General features: G+C 52.9%; 1 protein-coding gene across 1 annotated transcript in view; it reads left to right on the plus strand.

Moving 5' to 3' along the window:
* The first annotated feature begins 4,064 nt into the window (after window positions 1-4,064).
* DTX4 (deltex E3 ubiquitin ligase 4) overlaps window positions 4,065-20,890 on the plus strand; it is a 29,092-nt gene continuing 12,266 nt past the window's right edge. The window contains exons 1-4 of the mRNA XM_066251606.1: window positions 4,065-4,297; window positions 12,286-13,009; window positions 19,150-19,211; window positions 19,667-19,828. Of these exons, the coding sequence (XP_066107703.1) occupies window positions 4,087-4,297; window positions 12,286-13,009; window positions 19,150-19,211; window positions 19,667-19,828 (1,159 nt within the window). The 5' untranslated portion in view covers window positions 4,065-4,086. The remainder of the gene's footprint in view (window positions 4,298-12,285; window positions 13,010-19,149; window positions 19,212-19,666; window positions 19,829-20,890) is intronic.

Raw genomic sequence — 20,890 nt, forward strand, 5'->3', positions numbered from 1 at the left:
AAGAACATCATCAAAAAAACTCTACAGCTAATATCATACTTCATGGCGAGAAACTAAGTGCTCTCTTGGTAAAATCAGAAACAAGGCAAGGATGTCTGCTGTCATCACTCATATGTAACATCATACTGGAAGTCCTAGAGAGTATCATAAAAAAAGGAAATAAAAGATATATTAATTGGAAAGAAAGAAAACTATTTTTGTTCACAGATGACATGATGGTCTCTGTATTATGAAGGAAATCTCAAAGAATCAACAAAAAAACCTCCTGGAACTAATAATCAACTATAAAAAATTTGCAAGATACAGAGTTACTATACAAAAGTTCATTGCTTTTTTATATACCAGCAATGGACAATTAGAGTTTGAAATTTAAAACACAATACCATTTACTTTACCACCACCCAAAGAAAAATATTTAGACATAAATCTAACAAAATAAATAGAAGACATATATGGTGAAAATGCTGATGAAAAGAATGAGAGAAAAATCTAAATAAATGGGGAGACAGTCTATGTACAAATAGAGGAAAAGTCAATGTTGTCATGTGGTCAGTTCTTCCCAACTTGATCTATAAACAACATAATGTCAATCAAAATCCCAACAATAAATCTTGTGGATATTGACAAACTAATACTAAAGTTTATAAAGGAAAGGCAAAAGACCCAGAATTTCCAAGATAATATTGAAGGAGAAGAAAGAAGTTAAAGAACTGCCATTATTGAATTTCAAGGGTTACAGTAACTCTGCAGTAATCAAGACTGTGTGGTGTTGGTGAAAGAATAGACTAGTAAACCAGCGGAACAGAAGACAGCACCCAGAAATAAAGCTCCTTATTAATGTACTCAAATGGCCTTTGACAAAGGAACAAAACAATACAGCCAAAGCAAAAACAGTCTTTTCCACAAATGTGGCTACAACAACCGAACATCTCCAAAATGAATCTAGACACAGACTTTACACCTTTCACAAAAATCAACTCAAAATAGATTGTAGACCTAAATGTAAAACACAAAACTATAAAACTGCTAGAAGCTAGCAAAGGAAAATGTAGGTAACCTTGGATTTGGTGATGTCTTCTTAGATCCAACACAGAATTATTTAATCCATGAAATAAAAAATTGTTATGTTGTACTTATAATTAAAATGTCTGCTCTGTGAAAGACACTGTTAAGGGGGAGAAGACTCATCACCACATGGTGCGGAGGTGAGTGCTGGGAAGTCCAGCAGGCTGAAGGAAGTCCCTGGGAGTCGAGCACTGGGACTCTGAGGCACTTCTTACCACCCCTGGGCCCTATGACATCTGCAGCAAGCCAGATGGGGCAAGCACCCATTCTTGGGGGGGGGATAAATAAAGAGATAAGCCATAGATTGAGATAAAATGTTTGTGAAAGACATATGACCAAAGACTGTTATTTAAAACATACAAAGAGCCTGACCTGTGGTGGCGCAGTGGATAAAGCGTCGACCTGGAAATGCTGAGGTCGCCAGTTCAAAACCCTGGGCTTGCCTGGTCAAGGCACATGTGGGAGTTGATGCTTCCAGCTCCTCCCCCCTTCTCTCTCTCTCTGTCTCTCCTCTCTCTCTCTCTCTCTCTCTCTCTCTGTCTCTCCCTCTCCTCTCTAAAATGAATAAATAAAAAATTTAAAAATAAATAAATAAAAAATAAAATATACAAAGAAATTTTAAGATTCAACAGTAAAAAAACAAACACTCCAATTAAAAAGATGGGCCATGCCATGGCTCAATGGATAGAGCATTGACCTGGGGTGCTGAAGACCCACTTTCAAAACCCCGAGGTTGCCAGTTTGAGTGCAGGGTTGCCAGCTTGAGCAGCTTGAGTGTGGGATCATAGACATGACCCCATGGCTGCTGGCTTGAACCCAAGGGTGGCTGGCTTGAAGCCCAAGGTCCCTGGCTTCAGTCCAAGGTTGCTGGCATAAGTAAGAGGTCACTCGCTCTGCTGTAGCCCCCTGGACAAGGCACATAAGAGAAAGCAGTCAATGAACAACTATGATGCTGCATTTCATTTCTGTCCCTGTCCGTGTGTATTTTTTTCTCGCTAAAAAGATGGCCCAAAGACCTTAACAGATATTTCTTTGAAGACAGATAGCAAATAACCAGGTGAAAAAATGCTCGATGTCATATGTCATTAGAAAACCACAAGTTTAAAGAAGCAATGAGATACCATGACCTGAGTTTTGTGGAGTCCGTGTCAAAACCCATAGAAAGTACAATGCCAAGAGTAAATCCTAATGTAAAATATGGACTTTAGTTAATGATAATGTGTCTATCTTGGCTTCTTTTTAAATTTATTTATTCATTTTAGAGAGAGGAGAGAGAAAGAAGAGAGGGAGGAGCAGGAAGCATCAACTCCCATATGTGTCTTGAGCAGGCAAGCCTGGGATTTTGAACAGGGGACCTCAGTGTTTCAGGTCAATGCTTTATCCACTGTGCCACCACAGGTCAGGCAATATTGGTTTCTCAACTGTGGCAAATGTACCAGCACAGGAGATTACATACACTATGATTCCATTCACACAACATTCTTGAATTGACAAAAGTACAGACATGCAGAACATACGTACTAGTGATGGCCAGGGGTTACGGACAGGACAGGACGGTAGTAGGGAGGATTGGCTGTGGTTATAAAAAGCAACATTATGGGTGCTTGTGGTGATAGAAACTATATTGCATACACATTTGTACAAAAAGTATATTGTATAATATACATTTCTTATATTACATAATGCATAAGATATAGTATATAACATATTATATATAAATAATTTAATAACATATAGGGTATACTATATGATCCAATTATATTATTTCAATAAAGCAGCAATATTGTAACTACTCTGTATCTTGGTTGTGTCAATATTGGTAGTGATGTAATACAGTTTTGTAGTTACAGTTTTGTAAGATGTTACCATAGACGGGGTGGAGGGGAAGGTACATGGTATCAGTCCTATTAAAAGCATGTAAATCTACAGTTCACCAAACTGCTGCATCCCTTTGGACTGAGTCTTAGCAGAGTTCTGATTTGAGCCACAACTTGTGTGTGACCATTGGCCGGCAAGCATCGCCTTGATCCAGCAGGGGGCGAGTGAGCTCCAAGGCACCCGCTTGAGTAGCCAGGGGGCGTGCCTCTGCATCCTTGACGGACAGCTGAGGATGCGAGCGAAGATGAGGTAATACCACCCCGAACAAGAAGGGCGTGGGGGTGTGAGCGCGCGTGTGTGCGACTGCGAGTGTGCGGGGGTGTGCGTGAGACCCGAGATACTTCGTGTCTCAGAGCTCGCACTCTGGACAGCAATCACGTTGCATTAAAAAAGAGAGAAAAGAAGAAAATTCCATTCCTGGGAACGAGGCAGCAAAGTTGCAACCGGGCGACAGCTGCAGTCCCAGGGCCGTGTCATGGCGGGTCGGTTTTCGGCGTCTAGGGACTGGGGTAACCCCCGCAGGCGCAGATTTGCCTTAGTGCCGGGCCTGGGAGGAGCGATTCATTCTGGAAGCAACTGAGCTGAGCCACAGGGAGGGGGAGCTCTAGCCCAGGCGGCGACAGCACATCGTGCGGCCAAAGGGGGGAGCGGGAGGGGGCGCAGCGTGCCATCCGAGCGCCAGCGCGCCGCGAGATCCCACCCGGGCGACTGCAGAGCCCGAGGCGCAACTGGTGCAGGAGCTCGGTCATCGCCTCGCTGTCAGGTCCAGCTCGCCGCTGCCGGGGCTCCGGCGGCGCGCCCGCCGGGTGGCTTTGCGAGGCGGGGGCCTGTTCGCAGCGAGCCGGACATTTGCATGAAGCCACCCAACCCCGGGGAGCAGCGGCAGCAGCGGCGGCAGCGGCGGGCCCCTGTGGCAGCGCGCGGTCGGAGCCGGGCGGCCCTGGTGTCCGGGCCCCGGTGGATGCGCCGCTGGGGAGCGGCCCATGGGCCGGAGCTGAGGCTGCCCGGGGCGGCGGGGCGCGGAGCGGGGGGCGCGGTCGAGGCCGCGAGGCTGCGGCGCAGGAGGAAGCGGAGGAGAGCGGCCGCGCCGAGCCCGGGAGAGGGACGGCGCAGCGCCGCCGCCGCCGCAGCCCCGGGCTCGCCATGCTCCTGGCCTCGGCGGTGGTCGTCTGGGAATGGCTGAACGAGCACGGCCGCTGGCGTCCCTACAGCCCCGCCGTGAGCCACCACATCGAGGCGGTGGTCCGCGCCGGCCCCCGCGCCGGGGGCAGCGTGGTGTTGGGCCAGGTGGACAGCCGGCTCGCGCCCTACATCATCGACCTGCAGTCCATGAACCAGTTCCGCCAGGACACCGGTAAGCCAGCCGCCCCTGCCCGGCCCGCGCCCACCTCCCTCCCTGGCCCGAGATCTCCCGCCGCGTGCGCCCACCGGGGCCTATCCCCCCGGCACCTCCGTGTTGTCGTGTCACCCAGAGACGGTCGTGGAGGGGGCGCTTCCTCCCCGTGATCCTCTTAAGGTCCCTCTGCAGTAAACCCCCATGCCATGAGTCAGTGTTCTGGTTTGCAAACCTAGCTGCACCCTAGCCCCTAACAACTCCTCTTTCACGCCCCATTTTAAGCGCTTGGTGGGCCAGGTTAAGTTCTCGTGCCAGCCCGCCCACCAGCAATCCCAGCCTCTCGCCAAGGGCCCCTACTCCTCTCGCTCACGCAGGGGCTGACCCTGCTTTGCCCCAGGCACCCCTGGGCCTGCCACATGCCTCCTCATCGCCCACCCTGCTGCCCCTGCCCCTCCCGTGTGGGGTGACTTCCCACCGCGGGGTGCTGGGTGTGGGAACTGGGGGAAGGGAGCAGGGATTCCCCGAGGCTCTAAGCGGGAGTCTCGAACGCGAAGGGCTGGGCTCCGTGGGAGGCGAGACCGGAGTTGGGGATTCCGGGGCACGGAGCGCCCTGGATGCTGCGGCGCTGACGGGCGCGGCGGCGCGTGCACTCCGAGTGCCGAAGCAACAGGCCGGAGCAGCTGGAGCGCGGGGGGAGGGCCCGGGCTCTGGAATGCCGGGCAGCGACGCCGCTCCGCTCCCTTTGTCCGCCTAGCGGGAGGAGGCGGATTCCTGAGGAGAAACTGCCCCCCGAACCTCCTCCTGAGACGGTCACCTATGAGGGACACTCTGGCCTCCCTCTCCACTAAACTCCTATCTTCTCATAAGAAGCTGGTTGCCACGGCGGCCACCACAATCCCACTTGCCAGCTGACCAGCCCTCCCACGTCAGAGCCAGAAACAGAGGCAACGGGGCGGGCAGGGTGGCGGGTCCTTGGCGGGAGGGGCAGGTCAGAGCTCTGCTTGGCGCAGAGTGGCCAGGCTTACTGATGACTTGGGGCCAAGTCTGTTTCTGGAATTCTGGTCAGGATTTCCCAAGAGTGCGAAGAGGAGCCTGGAGAGGCAGGTGTGGGGAGGAGGGCTGGAGAGAATGGCTGGGACAGTCCCAGAAGGCTAGGGAACAGCTGTTGGTGCGGGGCATCGCAGCTTCCTTGGAAAGCCTCCATATCCTGTGTGCTAATTAGGATTGTCATGGGAAAGGGGTATCTTTCCACCCCTGTCCCCTTTTTTAGTCGTGACTCCCAAAAACCTCTTTGCCAAAGACTTTGCAGACACTAGCTGAGTGAGGCAAGTTTTCTGGGGAACGGCTTCCAGAAGTGCCCCCATCTGCAGGCGTAGGGGGGGTCTATAAACCCTGGTGGGAAAGGAAGAGAGGTGGACCCAGAGGGCTGAGAGGGGGGGGGGAGTAAGGGTGTTGGGAGACTGAGAAAGAGGAATAAGTGAGGAAGAGGGAGAGAACAGAATTGTGCAATGTGGATAGAGGTCGTGGAGGTCAGGACAGAGGAATCCGATTGGAGGCAGGGATGTGTGCCTAGAGGAGGGGACCCCTGAGCCATGGAGATGGGACCTGGAAGACCAGCGTCAGACACCTGACAGGGAATGCCAGTCCTGCTCTAAACAAATAGGCAGGCGGGTGCGGGCTTTTCTGTTTGAAACTAAATCTCTGCAGCATATGGAGAACCACCTTGGTGACATAAAGGTCCCAGCCCTTGTTCCCCATTTGGGAAAGGAGAAAGTTTAATGAGTGTTTAGGGACATGGCACCTAGGAAGGGTCGTGGCCTGAAGGGCCCTGCCTACAGAAGTGAAGCTCTGGGGAATGTTGGGCGGAAGGACAGAGCTACCTCCCACGGACGGTCTGGTCACTCTTCCCTGAGGACGGCTGACCACTACACTCTGGTCAGTTTAGCCCAAGGCTGTGCAGCCTGTCATCAGGGAAGAGTGGCTGGGGACCAGCAGACTTTAGACCCGAGGCAGAGAGCTGGGTTTTGATCATTTTAAAAACTGCCTCAGGGTGTGTTTCACATTGTCTGGCTCCTCAGTGCCAGGCCCTGCTCCGGGTGCTGGAGGCGCTGGGCTGAATTCCCAGGAATGCTGGGTCTGCTGAGAACTTGTCAAAGTAGAATAGGATCTCTGGGTTTCTGGACTTGGAGCTCCCTCCTCTCCATTCTCCACCAACACACACACACACACACACACACACACACACACACACAGTTCCTCTCAGTAATGCTCATTGATAAGGCTCTCACAGCGGAGAACTTTAAGCCACTGGCTCCCAGGCAACCTCGGCCAAGCCCTGGCAATGTTTAATTAAATTCCTCACCATCCCCATAGCCAGAGCTTGAAGCTGGGAACCAGAAACACCCCCATAAACAAAGGAGAGCTGGAAGTCCCCTGTGTAGAGGCGAGTCCTCTCTTTTCTCGTTGGCCTCTCTATGTGGGGACATTTCCTGACATGGAAGCTTTGTTTTTAGTTTTGTTTTTGTTTTTGTGTTTTCTGTTTTGTGTTTTTCAGAAGTAGCCTGCCCTGCTGCCAAGGGAGTGCTCACTCTCAGCTTCTCTGGGCTCCAGCCTCATCCAGCCCGTCTCCAGGGAGATGGCTAGGAGGTTGCCGACACCCTCTGCGGCCTGTGTTGGCCCTGGACCCTTCCTCCCCAGACAGCCTCAGAGTCTGAGCTTATCTGCATTCTATGCTGGGCTCCTCTAAGCATTTGGGGCTAGGGAACCTGGAAGAAGGGAAGAGATGGGGCGAGAGAGAGGCAACTGGCTGTTGGCTTCCAAAAGCGTCATTTGGGTCCTCTCCACCCGCAGTCATTCACCTTGCCATGTGATGCCTCTCTCTTGTTGTAGGACAGTGACTGGAGCTCTGTACTTCAGCATTACTTTCCCAGGGGGTCTTCCAGTGCACCTAGTTGCTGCTGTCTCCAGGGTCCAGGCAGCAGAAGGAGGGAAGACCCAGCTGGGGGGGGGGGGGTAGACGTGACTCAAGTCCTCACCCCAGGCTCACTGGCTTAAAATGTGACCTTGAGCAAGTGCCTTAACTGCTCAGGCCTCACTTTCCTCTGCAAAATAAAGAACAGCCTTGAGATTCCCTCTGGCTCCCTTCTCGTGATCATGCAGATGAGCATGTGAATGGGCTTGGCCCCTTCCATTGATGATGCTACTTAGAAGCGGCATGGTGTGAGGGAGGGATCCTTCTAGCTCAGAGTGTTCTATGCAACTGTGGCATCTTTTATGTCTTTAATGTGGTGAGAGGGTCAGATGGAGAGAGCTTAAGGGTTTGGCAGACCTGATTTATAGCCACCCCCCCATACCCTCCATCCTCTGTGAGCACAGGAATGGAGGGGGCAGAGGTCATGACGACCACATGACAGTTACAATATAGAGGATGCCCCATGCGCATTGTATCGTTATCTTGTTTAATTCTCTCAGAAACCTTATGAAAGACTTGTTCAAATTTACAGCAGAGAAAGCAAGTTGAAAGAGATTAAGTTGTTCAAAGGTTTACAGTTGGTCCACAGCAGCTAAGATTTGGAACTAAGGTTCCAAATCACAGGCTCCGTGCTCTACGCCTTCATGCAGCGAACACGTGTGGAGCATCTGCTTCCTGTAGGCACTGTCCCAAGCATGTGGGGTGTAGCAATAACACACACCTAAGTTTTTGTCCTCGTGGAACATTCTAGTAAGGGTGAGTGTTGCTGGGATTTGGGGACACAGCAGAGGCTATAACACAGTGTTACATGGATGTGGGTGAAATGTCTGAGAGACCTCAGGCCATTCTTAGAAAATGTTGTCTCCCATTTCCCGGAAGCAGAAAAATCTCAGGTGCTCTGGGGTGCAGGTGTCTGAGTTGCCAAGAAAAACTGATTTTCTTTCTCTTTCTTCCTCCTTTGTCTGGGAACATCCGTGATCACTATTCCATTAGAGCCTTTCTCTTGGGTCACTGCACCTTAGGATCAGGTAGATTTCCTCAGATCGTCTAGTTCCTGGTCGTGATTACAGAGAGGTCCAGGATTAGCCCATTTCAGACAGAGTGGACTCCGACAATGATCAGAGAACTGAATCCCACCATCTCTCTTGTTCCAGACTTGGGTTCTGAGGTCTGCCTCCTGCCTGTCATTTACCTGCTAAGACTGAACTGAACTCAGTATTTTTCCCTTCCGCACCCAGCTCTTCCTCTTGACACCCCTCTGCCTGCTACTAGTGCCACCATTGTACCCCTTGTCCATGCTCAGAGCCTCAGGGTTCTCTGGTGCACTCTGACCTTCAGAGTCTTATTCGGGTGCCCGGCACACACAGGCACGTAGACCATGGGCCCAGCAGTTGAAACTTCAGTGTGCATGATGAAAACTCAGGCTGCTTGTTCACATGCAGATTCCCAGGCCTGGCCCCTGGACACTGACCCCCAGGGCTGGAGGGCATTGTACCCCGGGAGATGCTGAAGCAGGTGATCTTGTGACCTCTCTTGAAAAGCATGCTTGTCCTCATGATCAAGTCCCTCCCATTTCCTCTCTGTAGGGTCCCTCCAGCCTGTCACCTTTTCATTTTCACCGCCAGCATCCTCATTATTTCTCACTTAGAACTGATGAACAGAGGAGCTCCATCTTGTCACTTCTCTGTGTCACAAACTTCACTGGCCCCTCATTGCCTACAGTAAAACCCGTTGCAGCCTGGTGGTCCCCAGCACCTACGCCCTGGCTTGCACATGCCTTTCCAGGTTTCTCTTTCTCTGTGCCTTGTATTTTCCTCTATACCCGACAACCAGACACCCTTTTACCCTCAGAAGCCCCCTCGGAGTTCTCTGACACACCCCCTCGGCTATTGGCAAGGCCTCTTCTACTGAAATGCCCTCCTTTGTCATTTTGACTTAAATTCTCCTGATCATTCAGGTCTTATGCTGTCATCCATTTCATGAAATGTTCTCCAAATGATGATAACCTTATTTAATATTTAACTGATATTATCAAGCCCCCGGGACATTGCCGGCACGGGAGATACAGCCCTGAGCAAAGGCTGGGGTGCCCATTCTTATGAGGTTGGAAGTCTTATGGAGGGAGACAGACATTCATCAACTTAATCACAAAAATGTCTGTGTAGTTGCACATGGAGATAAATGCTATAAGGAAAGTAGGAATGGGAACTTGACCCGGTCTGGGCAGCCCAGAGGAGAGCTGAAGGATGAACAGTGAAGAGGGTTGCCAGAGAGTTGAGGGGGCTGGGGACCAGCAACTGTGAAAGGGCCTGGAGGAGTGTGGCAGCGGACAGAGACTGAAGGAGGCTGAGGTGGCAGAAATCGGGGCGGAGTAGAGTGTCTTAGTGTGACGTTGGTGGGTGGAGGGGACCGCAATCTCAGGAGAGGTCGTGGAAAGGATTTCAGCACAGTGGGGATGTGGTCAGACGTTCTGCCAGCATGCATTTGGTTGGCACCCTTCCTGTGGCTCTCCCGCCTCTTGAATAGTCATGGTGTGAGACTGTGAGCTACCTGAGGAGTGCCTACGTCTTGGCATTCCTCACAGCAGCTCGTGGGTACTCAGCATCTGAAATAAATGATGAAATGCCGATGTAGCCAGAAGTCGTCAATCAGTACAGCACTCTGTGGCCAGACACTACAGCAGGCACTAGAAAGCACAGACCTCCCGTGTGACGTCTATGCTTCCACTTAAGGTGCCAGCATGAAAAGTGCCCAGATCCTGGGCACCCAGACTTCCCGAGGGTGGGGCCTGCACTGGGAGAGCCTTTTAAGAAATAGATGGCAGATGGCATAGGACTTGAACGGTCAGGAGAATTTCAATAGGACAAAAAAGGCAAAGGAGGTCATTTCAGTAGAAGGAACCGATGAACAGTAGAGGAGGAAGTCCCGCACCTCGGAGGGAACCCGTGAGGATGAAAGGGGCATCCGTATGTCAGGAACGGAGGAAATAAAGCCCAGAGGAGGACAGACCCGGAAAGATGTGTGAGAGCCGGGGCCTGGTCTCCAGCAGTTCTGGGACGGGCAGCACGGCTGTCAGAAACGCCTCGTAAACACATCGGTGTGAACTGGTCAAGTACATTGTCCCTCTACCCTGGAGAAAACAGAAAGTAGTGCCCTTTAAGTCTCCTAAACTTGATTTCCGCATCTCTGAAAGATGTTTCATAAAGTTACCACGAAGATTACATGGGCTGGGATAAGTGACGGTGCTTTCTAAACAATAAAGATTGCACAAATATGGCTTATATATAAACCTTCTCTTTCTCCTACTCCCCCCCCCCACACACACACACAGCGCTCACCTGAACTAAACTCTCCCCTCCACTCCTCCACCCTGCTTAGACACATAATAGAAAAGAAATTACGATGACAATCACCAGCTGTTATGGTGTGCTTGCCATGTAACAGGTGTTATTTCAGTGCTTAATATTCATTCCTTCATTTCAAATTCACCTTCTGAAGTAGCTTCCCTGGGTCCCAAATAGATGAGTAAACTGAGGTTTAATCACACAGCTGGAAGGGGCGGGACCTCTGCTATTGGATGCAAAGCCTGTGCTCTTTGTTCCGCAGGGAGCTGGCGGCTCAGGAAGGAAATGGAGGCAAACCAGGGGCTACTGCTGGCCCCTTCCTCCTGTCCTGCTAGCTCCCCCCCACACTCCCTCTACAGAGGTCCTGCTGCTGCTGAATAGGGGATTGTTCTGCCTCTCCCTTCTGCTTCTGAATGTTGATGTTTTGGGTCATTAAGGGGCTTGGAGATGGGGTGGGGGACGGGTTATGACCCTGGCAAAGTCTTGAATAGCCATTGTTCCTTTTCTTCTCCCCCCCCTCCTGAATGGGATTCTGTCCCCAGTCCTGGTGTCTCCCTCTGGGTTGGAGGAAGGCTGGGTCAAGAGGCCGGAGAAGGGGAGCCTTTTCCCACCACTTTGGTGGCTAGGACTCAAGATGACAGATTTGGCAATTCCAGCCACCCCAAAGCTCTCCCCAGCTTCCCCATGCTGCCCCGAGCTGGGCACCTTCAGCCTGGATGATGCTACCCATAAAATGAGCCCTAGTTGGATCTGAATTCAGGTTTGGGGTGAGTAGGGGAGAGAGAGGCAACAGTTACAGGCTTAGTATTCCCTTCTGGTCCTACAGGCTCATTTGTGCTGGTCTGTCCCCGGCAATGACCCTGGCCTAGGCCCTACTTCCCACTCCCAGCAAGATTGTAACAGTTAAGATGACATTTTTAGGAGGGTTTGAGCTTCTTGAACAAGAGACCTGGGATAAATAGAAAATTGTTCTTATGGCCATTATTGTTGATGTTGACACAAGATTTAGTGCTGGGAAATTTGAGAGAGTGCCGTCCACATGATCTTCCTTTCTCTTCCCACAGTCACCAGCCAGCTAAGGGGCCACCGTCTGGGCCTCCTTCCTAGCTGGAGGCAGAGCCCCCTCTGCATTTCCATGGCCCTGTGTTCTTTTCCTTCCTAACCTTAGAGGAGGAGGAGAGATGGGATATGATATATTTATGAGCACCTACTGTGTGCCAAGGGCCCTATCTGCCTTAGGGCAAAAAGAAACCCAGAACCTGGCAGATTACAAATGTGTCTCTGTTGAGTGAATGAGTCACAATTAACTTTCACAAAAATTCAGTCAAGGAGTTAACATCCTGTTTCTCCCAGGAGGAAAGGAGGCTGGGTGGAAGGGGGGGGGTCTGTTTTAGCTAGTAAGTGCACACACTTGGCTGCAGACCAAAGTGTCCCCACTGCACGCCAGGAGGCGCTCCTGCTGGTAACCAGCACCGCCTCCCACGTCTTTCCCTTGTGGCTTGCCTATTTTCACCAGTGTGTGACTGCAGACCCCTAAAAGTCAGGGATGAGTCTCACTCAAGCTGACACCCCAACAGGCAGCCTAGTGCCTGGCACACAGTAGGACTCATTTAATGTTTGCCTATTAACGAAACACAACTCAGATTCATTGCTTGCTGACCCCGACTGTCTCTTCCATCCCCCTGTGGCAGGGACCCTCCGCCCAGTCCGCCGTAACTACTATGACCCGTCCTCCGCCCCCGGGAAGGGCGTGGTGTGGGAGTGGGAGAACGACAACGGCTCTTGGACGCCCTACGACATGGAAGTGGGCATCACCATCCAGCACGCCTACGAGAAGCAGCAGCCCTGGATCGACCTCACTTCCATCGGCTTCAGCTACGTCATTGACTTCAGCACCATGGGCCAGATCAACCGGCAGACCCAGCGCCAGCGCCGCGTGCGCCGGCGCCTGGATCTCATCTACCCCATGGTCACCGGCACCCTGCCCAAGGCCCAGTCCTGGCCGGCCAGCCCCGGGTCGGCCGCCTCGCCCCCCGGCCCGCCCTGCTCCTGCCCGCAGTGCGTCCTGGTGATGAGCGTCAAGGCGGCCGTGGTCAGCGGAAGCACTGGTCCCCTGCAGCCCCCTGCCGCCCGCAAGAACGTGGCCCCATCCGGAGCGGTCAAGGTGCCCCCAGCACCAGGCCCGGGGGCCAAGCCACTGGACAGCATGGGCAGCATCCGAGGCCCGGTGAAGGCCGCCCCGTCGCAGCCGGTCCAGCGCCAGGCCCCTGGCATGCCGGCAAGGGTGATGGCGGGCTCTCCTGCCAGCCCCCCGGGAGCCAACAGCAAGACGGGAAGGGTGGCCCTGGCGACCTTGAATCGGACCAACCTGCAGCGGCTGGCCATCGCCCAGTCCCGGGTGCTCATCGCCTCTGGGTAGGTGTTCGCATGGTCGCCCCTGAGCCTTGAGCATCAGACCTGGCACGTGACGGCCATCCCTCAGAGCTGGAGGAGGGGCTGCCAGGACTGAAGCTCCCTGTCATCCTGTCCCACCTCCTGGCTGCAGGTGGGAGGCAGGACACTGCGGTGGATGAAGGGGCTTCAGCCTTTAGGGGCTGAGCTCTGGCTTCTGACTGAGACGTGGCCTCTTCCCAGCCCTGTGATGGGGCAGTCCCAACATCAGAGCCCTAACTCCCTGCTCGGGAAATGCTGGCAGTCCTACTCAGGGCAGGGCTGTGTGAGGGCTAAGGGCCACCAACAAGCCCAGTGACAGTGGGCCTTAATTACACTCCCAGCACATTCCAGTTTGGGGGCTTTTCTTTAATCCTTCAGAGCAACTCTGTGAAGTAGGCATATGATCCCATCTTACACATGCAGAAACTACAAGTTCATGTGCTCAAGGGCACATAGCTAATCCTCGGCAAAGACCAGGATTTGCACTCTTGATGCCTGACGTCAGAGCCAGACTCGTTCTGATTCTGAGGTGCCCCTCCCTGTCCAGCACGCACCACGGTGCCTGGCATACAGTAGGAGCCAAATGAGGGTCTGTTCCGTCCCTCTGGTCTCTCTGGCAACTGGAAGGGTCCCTTCAGATTGCAATAACAGCCCGTATTAGCGAGTACTCACCACGTGCTGGACACATTTCCCGCATTGTCTCAGTTACTCCTGTGACAAGCTGGTGATGTTGCATGTTCTGTGATGATTGCCTTTTATGAACTTGGTCTGCTCGCTCAGAAATGGGGGAGACCTGGGTCCACGCGGTGCCTGAAGCTTCACCTGCCAGCTCCTGGTTTCCTCTAAGACTGGCCCCTCAGAGCCACCCAGTCTTCCTTTTCTCCAGAGGTCCCCTCCCCTGCCTGCAACCCAGGAGTCCTGGACAGTGGGGAGGGGAGGGTTTAGAGTTAGGTTGGACACCTGGGTGTGAAATTCAGGCTGCCAGAGGGTGGTCCCTGCTCATAGAGATTAGAAGCTTTGCAAGGTCCAGTCTCCTCGGTATGAAATGGGGGTTACGCTGAAGACCTCCTGTGAGGGGGTGCACCCCTGAACAGGTGAGCAGGTGCACTCCCCAGCACTACCCCAGCCCCTCGCCCTCTGATGCAGCTGTCAGGCATGGCACTTAGCTCAGAACTGACTCCCCACGGAACCCACGCAGCTTGTGTGCTCCGGAGTGGGGAGGTGGGTGAGCCTCGGTTCTGGTCTCCCAGTCCACTGCTTTTTTGCTCCAGGACAGCTTCTCATTGATGTGAAAGCAATTTACAAATGGGCCTGTGCTGGTCAGATGCAGGGGATTTTCACACGGGTCCCTCTGAGTGGGCAGAAGTGTTTGGGAGAGGGGACTGGGCCCCTAAACTGTGCCTCTGCTCCATCTCTCTACACTGTCGCACAGCAGCATCCGGGGCCTCTGGCGGAGGTCGGCAGGGTTACTGGTATGTGTAAGAACCCGACTGCCTAGGCTTGAACCCAAGTTCCTGGCTCTGTCTTCAACTTGCTGGTCTATAAAATGGGGGTACGAATAACTCCTTCCTTATAGGATTGTCAGGAGCATTAAATGAAATAATCTGTTGTATCGATTTAGCACAATATTTGATATATAATAAGAGTTCGGTCAGAATTAGCTGCTATTGTTGTTACAGTTCTTCACAGGCATCTACTGAATATGCGCTATGTAGTTGTCCCGCGGAAGTCAAAGCCGAGCGGCCTAGACAAATGCCAAGTGACCCCATGCCGTAAGGAGGGAAAGGGAGCCCCAGATCGCTTTAAATCCCAACGAGGGGATCGGCAGCCCTTTATCTCTGAGCTTCATTCCCTCTGCCAGCCAGTCGAGTGGAGCAAGAGAACAGGCTGGCGGGCCGGCAGTGAGGCTTGCAAAAGGCTATAGAAACAAGTTGTTTTTGCTCTGCTCTGTTTTCCTGACGAGGGCGGCCCCTCCCTGTCTTCCAGCCCTTTTCTTTTCACCTCTTACCACCTCCCTCACCCCCACTACCATCTTCTGCTCCCGTCTTTCTTGGCCATTTAATTGGCGTGTTTATTCCCTTTGTCTGGCATTGCCATCGACCTTCTGTCGTCCACGGCCCCGCCCCCTCCTCCCGCTGCCCATGACCTCTTCAGGCAACTTTCCCACGGAGAAAAGGAAGACCAGGGAGGGTGGGAGAGGTGGGACAGGGAGAAGGGTCTGGGGGGAACAAAAGACCCTGTGAATTATTCAGAGACACAAGCAGGGGGCTTCTAAAGAGAAGAGAGAGGGGGGCTGGACAGGGGAGGGCACGAGTGGCTCCTCTGGCCCGATTCTCCAGAATGGAGGCTTCTCTATCTCCAGTGAGGCCACGGTTGCCAGAGAGACAAGACCATTGTTCTGCCCAGGGGTTCCTGGGTTGGTTCATGACTCCCAAGGAAAACACTGCTTCTCACCATGGTATCTGCACAGCTGTTCTCCCACCTGCGACGCTCCTCCCCGGCCACCTTGCCAGCTGTTCTCTCTTCTTAGTTCTATATTTTAATGACAGAAATTAAAACTTGTACTTTCCATAACTGAGATCAGCCCAACACAGTAGGGATAGAGTGGGTGTCTTCTGACTGGCCAACAAGTGGTTAGACCGACAGCTTTGGCTGAGCTGAATGGCTTGGAGGGTGTGGAAGTACACCTGTCATTCCAGCTGCTGGTTTCTACAAGGAGGGCTCAGGCTCACGGGGCTGGGGCCCCAAGTGACGGGTGTGGACTACATGGCCAGTCTCTGTGGTTCTCATTTTAACCAGTGGGGGAGGGGTGGCCAGTTGTTGCTGACTCAGCAATCCTAAGTACTGTCTAGCACCGGGCTTGACACTTCAACACTTGATGTCTTCAAGAATCTGAGAAAATTGGGCTATTACAGCAGAAGACTGTATCAAACCCAGCTTCCTCTTACAGTTGGGAAACAAAAATGTAAATTGCGTAGGGCTCGGCTATTTACAAAGTATTTGCTCTAGATCCTCCATGCTCACTGGGAGCCCACAGGACAGAGATGTAGGGAGGGTGCCTGGTTAACTCGGATGCAGTCAACAAATGCAAAGAGGCTGCGTGGCCCTCCACAAGTCACATGTCTCTGCACAGCTGGACTGGGAGGCGGACTTCCTGTCCCCTTGTTAGGGAGAAGGGGCTCTTTCCTCCACACCTTTCTGTGTTTCATAAACAAATATCCCCTTTTTTCCCAAGCCCCAGTGACACCCAGAACCTAGTGACAAGCTCTTCCGCCATGCTGTCCCTTTCCTGGCGTAGCAGGGATGCCCACCTCCCGTGTAGTCTCCACAGGAGCACCCAGCGCCACCTGCGGACCCTTCCTCTCTGCAGACCTTGCCCCACCCCCGAGTTCTTGTGCTGCCATGAGGGTGTGCCCTGCAGGTTGGAATAGTTCCTGGTGAAGCAGATTGGGTGTGGAAACCTGCCAGTCCGGTTTGTGGGAACAAAAGTGGCTTTTGTCACCCAGATCACAGCTGCTTATCAGTGGGAGTGGGGGAGCCTTGGAGTGGTTAAGGGGTCAGGCAGGTAAAGGGCTGAGAGGCAGGCTGCCCCCTGGCGGAGAGCAGGAGGCCCGTCCTCCAGGTGGAGCTCCCTCAGGAGGCGTCTGAGCTGTGGGTGGAGCACCCCGGCTCAAGCTGCCACCTGGTTCTTTTTTTTATATATATAAAATTTTATTTTTATTTTGTTTATTCATTTTAGAAAGGAGAGAGAGAGGGAGAGAGAGAGATAGAGAGAGAAGAGGGGAGGAGCAGGAAGCATCAACTCCTATATGTGCGTTGACCAGGCAAGCCCAGGGTTTCGAACCGGCGACCTCAGCATTTCTGGGTCGACGCTTTATCCACCGCGCCACCACAGGTCAGGCCTGCCACCTGGTTCTTAGTGGCTGGAGTGGGAAATTGTCAAGAAGTCTCCCTAACATCTTCTCACCCCGGACCCTCCCTGGTTTACAGAGAAGGAAACTGAGGCTCAGAAAAGGTAACTGACTTTGTGAGGTGCTACTGGCAGGATTGGGATTCGAACACAGTTTTCCTGATTCTCCGTCTACCATACATGCCTGGCCCCGTGGGGCGCGTCACAGAGCCCAGAATCTACTCCGTGCCTCTTTCTTGGACTACTTTTCCTTGTTTTTAATTCCCCTCCCCCCCCCCATCTGGGTTTGATTTATCTTGGGGACAATTTCAGAGGAAAGTAGCCTTTGGTGGCCTGCTGAGACACAAACACTCCCACATCTGTTGTTTCCACATCCTTCTCACAACCCTGGTACACGTGTCATGGTCCCTGGGAAGAGACAGGGCCCCTGGAAGACTCAGCATAGCTGGGGAAGCACCCCGGAAGCACGTGGGGGACAGACAGATCCACTGCTCAGCCTTGAGGTCCATCCCAGTCCTGCGGCCTCTTCGATGTGAGTTTATTCCTTCACTCTCTGAGCTTCATGTTCTCTGACTGCAGCGTGGGGTGACAGGGTGACACAGGGTAAGTGCACAGCATCGTGAGCGGCTAAACCAGGGGGCGCTGGAGCCCGATTCCCTGCGTTCAAATCCTTAGCTGTGTGATCTTCATCAAGCTTGCTTAACCTCTCTGTGCCTCAGCTTCCCTGCCCAGTAAAAGCAGGGCTGATAGTAATAGCACCTCTTGCAGAGGTTGCTGGGAGGGTTGGATGATTTGTATATCATGAGTGGTGAGGATGTGCTGGGTAGGAGGCGGGCTCTGTGCACGTTAGTGATTATAACACATGGATGAAGGCTCAGGGGCTGTTTTGTTCACTGCGGTGTCCCTGGCCCAATACGAATAGACAAAGAAATAATAAACAAAATTAGCACACCAACCAACATGCACTTCCTCCTCCTCCTGCTTTCCCAACACCACCTACCCCCAGAGCAGAACTGCAGGCTTCTCAGGCTGCCTGGCTCCTGCCGCCAGCTGTGACCCAGGCCGGTGGCATCTCCGGGCCCACATCACCCTCCAAGCCCAGCTGTGGAAGCCTGGGGGCGGTGATGGCGCAAGAGCCAGCCCCATGTGTCCTCTAGTTTTCGAGAGGCCGCTGTGGGAGGCCTCGTCTTTCCCAGGCAGCTGTGCCGTCTCCTCTCCAGCTTGGCCTGAGCTGCTGGGAGAGGGACCGAGAGAGGAGGAGGCTTTGCCTGATATTTATATTTCTCAGGGAAGAGGAGAAGTGACAGCTGTGGGAGCAATGGTTTCCAAATGTCGGCCTGGGCTTGGCTGCATCCGCACCCTCTCCGCGGGCGCGCGGAGGGACCAAGTCCTTGCGCCCCGGCGCGTGCCCGAGCTCTGGCTCCTTCAAAGCTTCTTGGGTGACTCTGAGGTCCGGCCCGGGGCGACCTTGTTTTTCCGATTGTCATTCCTTCAGAAAATATTCATGGAGGGCCTACTCGTGTCAGGCTTCTGACAAAATGGACAAAAAATGTTTGCTCTTGGAGAGCTTAGATTCTAGAATGGGAGATAATATGCACTAACTTACTTTAAAAGATTCTAAGTTCCACGGGTAAGAAAAAGAAAAAAATATAAGAATGTAAGAGGCTTTGGGGGTCCCAAGGTAGGAGAGGTATGTGGGTAGAGAATTATATAAGACGGTCTCCGTAACCTCCCTGAGAAAGTAAGAAAGTTGAAGGAAGGAATCAGGAATATATCTGGTGGAAGAGCATTTCAGGCACAGGGAACAGACACGCAAAGGCTCCGAGGCAGGATGTGCCTGGTGCACGCCCGTGTAGGAAGAGCAGCTAGAACTAAGAGGTGAATGATACGGGGAGAACAGAGAGGGGAGGATTGGGGTGGAGAGCGTGGGCAGAACAGGGCTGTGCAGGCCTGGCTGTGACTTCGTGTGAACTGAGGAACCACTGTGGGACGTGAGGCTCTGCATGCAGGAATGACGCGGTCTTAGTTTCAGAAACCTTCCCTCCAGCTGCGGCTGGGGTGCTAAGAACTCGGCTGCGCCTTTAGCAGGGGTGATTCATTTCTGTAGGAAAGGGGATCACTTCGTTCAGCAGGTGAAATGTTGAGGTTCCAACCCTGGCTCATTTTGTCCCACTTGTCAGAACCATAATCCACTTGCTCTTTCCTTCCACAGGGTCCCCACTGTCCCAGTGAAGAACCTGAATGGGTCTAGTCCTGTCAACCCTGCCCTGGCCGGTAAGAGAAACTGTGGACGGCCTTGCTGAAGGTAGAAAGTCCAGTGAGCACTTATTCATAAAAGAGAGGAAACTCGGATGTTCATTAGAACAAACGGGGACTGTAGGGGTCGGGGTTGGAGGAGCACAAAGAGCGTGGGGAGAACTGATTGCTAAAAGCAACACGTGCCCTTGAAGATGGGAGAATGGGTGGGTTTCTGGGGAAAGCAGGGGGCGGGTGGAGAATCCCTGAGTTCTGGGAACTCTGTGGAGAGGGGAGGGGAGGGGAGGGGAGGGAAGGAGAGGAGAGGAGAGGAGAGGAGAGGAGAGGAGAGGAGAGGAGAGGAGAGGAGAGGAGAGGAGAGGAGAGGAGAGGAGAGGAGAGGAGAGGAGAGGAGGTTGCCTGGCAGGGAGGCGTGGAGGGGTGTGGGGGAGCCAACACTCCAGTCCTCCCTGGCGCACACTCTGCCCTTCCAGGCATCACCGGGATCCTGATGAGCGCCGCGGGGCTGCCTGTATGTCTCACCAGGCCACCGAAGCTGGTCCTCCACCCACCCCCGGTCAGCAAGAGCGAAATAAAATCCATCCCAGGGGTTTCCAACACAAGCCGCAAGACCACCAAAAAACAAGCCAAGAAAGGTATCCGCCTCCTTATCTTATGGGGGGACTGAGACTCCAAAGATTTGGCTCCCGGCCCTGGCTCTGCCTCCATCACTGAGGGTTGCCCACTCTGTGCCTTAATTTCTGTGTCGGCTAAGCGGGCCTACCTCGCACCTGTTCTGCTGATTATACCACAGTGCGCGGTGCAGGGCTCGGACGGAGACATCCTTAAGAAATATAACAGTGCAGTGCAAAATTATAGAAACACATAAAAACATGAAGCGTGACACAAATCAAGTATGGTAGAGTGAAAGGTCACCTTGGCATTGGAATCAAAACAGACTGGGGTCACCTCCCAACTTTGTCACTGGCAAGTCGTAACCTCAGAGGGTCTTGGTTTCCCCACCTTTACCAGGGGGTGAGAGCAATCACAACCAGCGTCCAGCAGGCGCGCCCTGGGATGCACCCGTGGCAACTGGCAAGAAGCCTGTTTGCTGTCCTTCTTAGGCATCCAGATGCTCTCTGGCCCCTTGAACCCTTTTCAGGATCCCACAAGCCCACAACTAAGGGCTCAGTACTTTGCTTGCCCCAAGGGCCCTGACTCAGCCCTGTGGACGGTCTTCCTGGTCACCGGCACTGGTAGCTAAATGTGTCGACCGTCACCCTGAAGCCCCCACCTTGCAAACATGTTTTGAAATTTCAGTTTGATCAAATGTACGTTGCGCTTTGCCCGGGGCCCGGCGAGTCACGGGCTCTCCGTTAATGGAAGTTGAATTGTTGTAAGAGAAGCAAGACAGTGGGAAGGAAGGGCCAGCGTCCAGCTTCGGGCTGTTGCCTGATCCACTTCCTCAAACCTTTGTCCTACTTTTCCCATCTATTAGAATTTCTCTGCTTAAATGAACTCGAATGCCTTGCTCATAATCTGATGGGAACTGACAGGATTTTGCACTTTCCCACTCTTCCTGTAATTATTAATAGCTCATGCCGGATCCCTAGCTGGCAACGTGCTAAGAGGACCGCACCTCCGTTAGCTCATCTAATCGTCCACACTCCTCTTAGAGTAGGTGCTATTGCTCTCCCCCGTTTTATAAGTAAGAAACG

The sequence above is a fragment of the Saccopteryx bilineata genome, chromosome 1 (genome assembly GCF_036850765.1).
Source record: "Saccopteryx bilineata isolate mSacBil1 chromosome 1, mSacBil1_pri_phased_curated, whole genome shotgun sequence".
Classification (NCBI taxonomy): Eukaryota; Metazoa; Chordata; class Mammalia; order Chiroptera; family Emballonuridae; genus Saccopteryx; species Saccopteryx bilineata.